Raw genomic sequence first — 7936 nt, forward strand, 5'->3', positions numbered from 1 at the left:
CTAATGCGAGCGGGCGAAAACATTTTAAAATTTTGACTCAATCATTGTACTGATTATGATTCATTGTTTTGATTCATTGGGAACATCACATATACAAAGACAGCATATCACTGCATCAAAGTAAGAAACCAAACATTAAATCAGAGCCTTTTCTTGTCTCCTCTCTTCATAGTTATCTGCCATCCACCTTCCGGCATGGCAACAGACATCTTTGCCATTTTCGGCATGTTGACCACTGTCAGAAGGCAACAAGGTTTCTTTTTTTTTCCAAAATCAGGCGAAAATTAATGCGCGCGCTGATGTCATCCATAAAAATTACTTGCTGTGGTCTTACAAGAATTCAATAGTTTGTCAAAATAGTCACTTTCTTTTTCAACGGTTCAGCCAGGACTATCTGTCCGTCTGGACCAACGGCGATGCTCAGAGGCTCGACATCAGTAGCGATGTGCCGGATAAACTCCCCGCGGCTTGTGAACATCTCCACCCGCCTGTTTCCCGAGTCAGCCACGATGATGTGACGAGAACTGTCCGTACAGATGTCAAGGGGGAGGCTCAACCGGCCGTTGTTGGTCCCCTTCCCTGCAAACTTGAACATGAACTGTCCATTGTCGCGATACACGTAGATGTAGGCAGTGGAGTAGTCCAACACTAGAATAGAGTCCTCGCTGTCCACTGTGATGCCTGTCGGGTGCATCAAACCCTGCCGCCTCCCAAAACTTCGCTCAAGCATCCCGTTCAACCCGTAGACTTTCACCGTCCCGCGATGTTTGACCGTCTCTGTCACAATGGCGCGAGTGGACAATCTGTTCAGGGCAAGGGTACGAGGTTCCGAGATGCGAGGAATTGCAAAACTGTATTTGAAGCGTCCAGCACAACCATACAGCGCGACATAGTGGGACAGACTATTCCCGCCTACAATCCACACGTCGTTGTTGTTGAGGGTACCAAACGAAACATCGTGCACGTGGGGGAAAATGCGAATTGTCTCTCCCCGTCTTTTTCTCATATATGTTAAGAAATACATGATGAAGATACCCTCACTGTCATAGATGCCGACTCTTCGGCCTGTGAACATTACGGCAATTCTCCCACTTGTAGACACAGCGACTTTGAGTGGAAGCCCCTCGACATCAAAGGATTTTGTTGCCTTGACTGGTTTGACCTCCATACCTAGGGAATAAATCATTAAAACTACCTAGAATACAACGATCGATTGATGAGTAAATCCCTGCAGTTGATTTTTGATTATTATTACCATTATTACCTTCGCCAAGAATTGGAGAAGGTTATGTTTTCGTGGCCGTGTGTGTGTGTGTGTGTCTGTCTGTCTGTCAACAGCATAACTCGAGAAAGCTTAGATGGATTATCTTGATATTTGGTAGGTGGGTAGGTCTTGATGAGAGCTCGAACTGATTAGATTTTGGGTCCCCTGGCGGCTTGTACTGCAGCTGAACTTCCGGTTTTGATATCTCATGATCTAGACAAGCTAGGGTGACGAAATTTAGATGGCAGGTAGCTCTTTTGCTGGGAAAGAAGTGACGTGAGTTTGGGCCCCCTAGCAGCTTGCTCTGGAACTGCAGGGGGGTTTAAAGGACAAATGTTTAAAGGAGGATAACTCAAGAACCGATTGATGGATCATCATGATTTTTGGTATGTAGGTAGCTTGAGTAATGCTTGACATAATGATATTACAATTATGCAAATATGGATGTAATTTGCATAATTAATGAGGAAATTCTATTAATCAGCTGCATTCCATGATAGGAAGTTCAAGCTTGCGACATATGTTATTAACAACGAGAGAAACACAGGCAGATATTGATTATGCAAATGAAGACTTAATTTGCATAATTAATGAGAAAATGTTATAATTCATAGTGGTAACTGCCTGGAATTTTATACTTGGGGTGTTTGAAGTTTAGTGAAGGTGAACATATTTTAACATAACTTATTCAAATAAGGACCTCATTTGCATAATATGAGGAAATGCTATAATGGCATTCTTTGTTAAAATAAGACTGTTGGTGGAGATTATGATCAACAGATATAATTCATGCAATTGCAGATCCTATTTGCATAATCAGGGGGATGAATACATTGTATATAAGTTCTTATTTATAAAAGCTAACATCATTTGGCGAAGGTATGAGATCGTGGAACTCTAGTTATTGTTATAGAATATTTTGAATCAATATGTGACATCTTCTTTGTTAGAAGCCTGGAAGCTGTTTCGGTAGGGTTAGTTCCTTGTGATGTTTTGTTCAATAGCGCAACTCAAAAGGCTATGAATGAATTTTTGTGAAATTCGGTATGTTGTCAGCTATCCAAGACATAAACAAATTGTAGTGTTTGTTTCTTGGTACAGCAACAGAATTTCCGGGTTTGGATGTTGCGATCTTGGGAATGCTCTGATTTTATTCCGATGTAAAAAGCACTATGTCAAAAGCAAAAGAGAAAAAAACAACCAACATCAAACATCTAAGAACTGTTCATATTCCTTCAATTACGGTGCTAAAGTTCCTCGTGAAAATGAATCATGAGATCCTGTTGGGACTTTGCAGTTCCTAAATGAGCATGAAAGTTAATCTGAGTTGGTAAATTACATTATGAAAAATTTAAACTGTTCTCCAACTCATAAATTTCACTCACCGGAATTTTTGACTGAATCACCCAGTCTTCCTCAGCTTTCTGACCCAAATGCTGTGGACACGTGATTTTTCCCACGTGTGACGTCAGCAAAAGGTCAGGGTACTTCAACCATCGCTCAACCGGGACTGGGGGCGATATCGACTTCAGACAACCTTTGACCCTTTGCTGACGCCACACGTGGGAAAAATCACATGTCCACAGCATTTTGGTCAGATAGCTGAGGAAGACTGAGTGATTCAGTCAAAAATTCCGGTGAGTGAAATTTATGAGTTGGAGAACAGTTTAACCCTCAACAGAACACCTTCCCGGACTGATTAATCTGTACACCTGGGGTCCGCGCGGACCCCAGAGCAGTTTTTTGCTAATTTTTAGAAATTATTAACATGCTACCAGCTCAATTGTTTTGCAAACTGATGTGGGAACCTCTGTGTCCACATTACATACAAAAATCATACATTTTGAACTTTTTCTATTTTTTGGTGAAGAAAAGAAGACAAGAAGAAATACCCGATTTTTAAACCCATTTCAGACTGAAGGGGCTTTTGAGGCCCAACTTTGATCTCAGATAGCGGCTAAACGGCTTGCGCTAGAAGTATCAAATTTGGAGACCTTTCCTAAAATGTCTCTGGAAAAAAGTTCATATTAGTTTTATACTAGTAAGTTGATGTTTTTTGTGTTGCCATGGCACCGGGTAGTTTTTTGAAAATAGAAGTAATTTTGGTTTAAACATAAAAATTTTCTGAGTTTTATATAAAATTACACTTCTTTTCCAACATTAATAACATCTTACATAATTAAATATAAGTTAAATCATTTAATATGCATAGAATATGCTAATTTGATGACGTCATTGGTCAAAATCCAATATGGCGGACAATATTATTATCTCTGACGTCATATGACGTCATAATTACACCAAAGTTATTAATATTTAATTCTATTACTACACCATTCTCTGAAAACTTGGTAGACATACGATGAATGCATAAAAACATAAAAAAAACCGAAATAAGGTAATGTATAAGAACGCCAGTGTATCCATTATGATCGAAAGCCGGCTGGGGTCCGCGCGGACCCCAAAAGAAAATCAGATATAATTTTTTTTATAAATGGTAGAAACGGAGTTTTCTGCACTGTATTAAGAGACAACTTTGTGGGTGACAATTACCTAAAATTTCAGAAAAAAATACTTTAGAAACAAAAAAGATATTACAGAATATATAGTGCTGGGGTCCGCGCGGACCCCAGGTGTACTGTTTAGGGTTAAATGAATTTAAGCTCTGTGATCAGGTGGGGGGGGGGGGCGCAATCGTGTCGTGACTATGTAACATGGGTACAGTATAACACTGTTACATAGGCGATATGATGGTCTTACTCCATTCATTTCTGCCTGTGCCGTGGTTGTTGACATGCTATGCTTAGATGTGAAGTTTGACGACACCTTTGGTTAAAAAATGATAGACACATGGAATGAACTTACTCCAGCCCTAAAGAGTCCTACCTTGTCTTTTCTCTCATTCAAACAAGCTCTGAAAAACCATCTGATAAAAGAACTTAGCCCCCTGTAGTAGTTTCATTTAGTGTTTTCTATTATTTCAACTCATACTAATTATTATGATTATCATTATTGCACTGTATTTATAACTTACATTACCTCATTAATTTCTACCGTATATTATTTGATTATCCTTATTGTCACGGCGGTCGGTTGCTAGGCTAAAAGTCGCATTACTAGGGAGGTATCGGGTTACAGAACGTGTTCGAACGTGGCCGCGCGGGAGTCCCAGGCCGGCCCGGGGGCAACGGGTAAAATTTGAAAATAAACAAAAGTAATTGGACAGTAAATACTCGTCAAAATAAAATGTAATAAGTGATTTTTTTACCTCAAATGTTATTCTTGTACTGCCTTTGCTCCACTTTGTGTACATTTGCTTCCAAATGAGATCAATTTCGGATTTCAAATAGGGTTCACGAGAACCAAACAACTGATTTTAAGAGGCCCCGAAAATTAAAAGTAAGGTTAGATTTTTGGATTTTTAGAAATATTACAGTAAATTTAAACTTTCTGTCTTAGGATTTTTTAATTTTTTAACTAAAACTCGACTTACAGTCAACAGAAGAGCTAAAAACGCAGTGTTTTAACTTTAAATACCGATAATTCATAATCGCGGCCATATTTAAAAAATCCCTAAGACAGAAATCTGCGGAAATCGTTCCTCTTCCAAACAAGCCCTCAATGAGATAATTTGAGCGATTTTTGGGAGTGGTTAAAATACCATGTTTGCACGCGTGCTATGACACTTGGATATGGGGACCTGGATTTTATAACAGCGTCAACAAGAATTCTGACCTTCAAGGTCACCCACGATGACGGCAGTAGCTTCGTTACATGTTACATATCCACAATGAAATCACGGCATAGATGTAATGTTTTGAAAACGGTTCATATTTGTGGAAAGGTGGATTTTTCCTGTTCCGTGGTTCCCAAGTAAAAAGGGGCTTGAAGTAGCCGGTTGTAGCGGCTTTACTGTAAATGACCGCGGGTAACCCCAGATCGAACGCCCGCTCTATTCGAATGACGTCATATCGAACAAGATTCGCGGGTTCGGGGGATTCGATCTCCATAGTAGCGGATTGGGACTTTTGGGCCCAAATCTGACCATCGTGTGTATTCTTTCCATTTTCTATTGTATTATTTCCATTTATTTATTATATTTAATTTTGTATAGTTTAGAGGAGGAGGGCCTAGTATAAGCATTCCATGCTTCTACCCTCCTCCTGCACCTGTTTTTATCCTTGTTTTGTATTATTACTGTCTGTTTTGTTTAATGTGCAAACTAATAAAATCAACAAAAAATCAAATAGACACTTGCCTCTAATAGTAGTAACAGTAATTACCTGTAACAGTAATAAGTCATTTACGTACCTCTCCGATTTCAGTTGTGCCTGAACCTACCGTTGTTTCAGACTTTGGAACATCAAATGAAGTTCTCCATAGCCATGTAGTAGTTGACTGAGTTGTACCTGGTCCAGAATGTGACTGTAAGATTACGAAACGATGTAAAAACGCAAATGTCACTATTTTTTTTATATTCCAACATGTCATCACCAGACGTGGTGACGGCACACTCAAGTTTTTTTTTTTCAACTTATATTAATGCCGTCACCAACACAGGGGAGAAATACATGACAGGACAGTACTCATTTTCACATGAGCGAATTGAGGAAAGTCGTGTAAAGTGCATTTCCCAAGGGCACAAGATCGGTGGCATGTCAGGACTCGAACCCGGGACCTCTAGGTTCAGCTACACCACACGACCCCACATGTCACTATTATGTACATGCTACATGCTACATGTAACGTTACATGCACATCCAACCTGGGAACAACTTAGTTTTCTTAGGAACGAAATGTTATCCTTTTTCTCTGCCGTTTCGGAAGTTGGTTTGCTGTTTTAACCCTTGTCCTGCTGACATTCCTGGCACAATATTTTTCGATAATTTCATGTCTTAATTAGATCATAGACCCCCATTTTTTTTGCCCTGCAGTGGCATGGTTACTTCCGCATTCGTTGCGTTTCGCTGTGGTGTGAAACGTTGCACGAGAAATACCCCCAAATCGTACCTATACAGTGTGCTATATAGATGTTACTGCATATGCAGAACAACAATTGTTGTGCTCCACAGGATAAGGGTTTTAATCATCACAGAATAACGCAGAATAGCAGCGGCCGAAATTTCGTCAAAGGAAAAAAATTATGTATACCAATTTGTAAGAAAACTATGTTGGATCAGTCTACAAACATAATAAAACTATGTACGGGAGGATGTATATACTCAAAGGTTTGCAACTAGCGACTTTACAACAATAATTCTGTAATTATGAGCAAGATTTAATTGTATGAATGAATGAATGAATGAATGATGCTTTATTTCCGTGTCGTGCGCTATCCCGCGCCCAGCCCGTGTGGGCTTATACGGCACCGATTCAATAAGTTATACATAAACAAAAGAGAATCAAAGGTACAGATAACAGAATTCAAACAAAATATGAACACAAATAAAATTAGGCTATATACAATTATGGTGAACAAAGTGAACTCATAACAGATCTGTAATTTCCAACACAAAAATTGGACTCACCCAAATTTGTAATTCTGTAGTGTTTTTTCTGTGCAACAGGTAGGAAAAGATGCAGGCAGATTTTCTGCATTCACAAGCCGTGTATCACAGAATGAACGCACTATGAAAGAACCCCAGATGATGGCAAAAGATCCTAACAGAGTAATCTAACTTTCAATTAGTTTATATTCAGATATTGTCTGTGTTTTTTTAGACCTATGATCTGACTAGTCTAAGGCCACACTGTCTTAATTTTATGGATGACATCCGCCCGCGCATTGATTTTCGACTCTTCTCAAAAGAAAAATCACGTCCTCCAGAGCTCTGGCGTGGATAGTCCATGGTATGTACGTAGTTAGCGACAATACGGAGCCGGTGGTAACTCTGGAGGATGGCACCCAGGCTATACCGAAGCCCCACGACTCAAGAACTCAGTACATACGCACAGTGCCGACTCATAAATTCCACAAAACTTCAGCATGTGCCGGCTTGTCGTATACGTCGCTTAGTACTGCCGCAAATTTACAATACCAGCTTTGTATTCCTGTGGTTCAGTAGCGTTTTTATTTTTGGCCGGAGCTTTTTTTTATACGCCCGCGCGCACTAGTTTTGGGGGTCTGCAGAGTATGTCATCCATAAAATTAAGTCGGTGTGGCCTAAGTTAAGCAAAAGCAAAGAGATAAATCGGTAAACTTACAGTGCTTGTCCACGTCAGGAGGGAGTACCCTTACGTCAGGAGGGAGTACAACTTACGTGCTTGTCCACGTCAGGAGGGAGTACCCCCGTCACCAGCAACAGTCCAACGACGATCAAGGCGGCGACAAAGATGGCGGTTGCCACAACTTTGATATGCCGAAGCCAGCGGACCAACATGGTTGCTAGTGTAAGAAACAGAAGGAGCGAGTAGAAACAGATAAAAACCCTCCTGGTCCCGGGCCGGGGTTCGAACCCACGACCTCCCGAGCACCAGCTTCAGACTCAGACGCTCTAACCACTCGGCTGAAAAGGTTTAGACCCGTCGGCCGGGTCAGTTGGCAGCGCCTATAAACCCCCCACTGTTACACTACTCCCCTTTTCTTTTCAAGATTCGTCCTCGAATCTTCCGAATTCGACATCCCAGGAGCGGCACTCTTTGCCAGAACTCCCAGGGCTCGAACCCACTCAG

At 40.6% G+C, this 7936-nt stretch overlaps 1 protein-coding gene across 1 annotated transcript in view; it reads right to left on the reverse strand.

The window, feature by feature from the left end:
• Positions 1-340: 340 nt before the first annotated feature.
• The window catches only part of LOC109464989 (tripartite motif-containing protein 3-like), a 14514-nt gene continuing 6918 nt past the window's right edge, over positions 341-7936 (reverse strand). Inside the window, exon 3 of the mRNA XM_019762107.1 lies at positions 341-775. Within this exon, the coding sequence (XP_019617666.1) occupies positions 341-775 (435 nt within the window). The remainder of the gene's footprint in view (positions 776-7936) is intronic.

The sequence above is a fragment of the Branchiostoma belcheri genome, unplaced genomic scaffold (assembly GCF_001625305.1).
Source record: "Branchiostoma belcheri isolate BF01 breed outbred unplaced genomic scaffold, Haploidv18h27 scaffold145, whole genome shotgun sequence".
Classification (NCBI taxonomy): domain Eukaryota; kingdom Metazoa; phylum Chordata; class Leptocardii; order Amphioxiformes; family Branchiostomatidae; genus Branchiostoma; species Branchiostoma belcheri.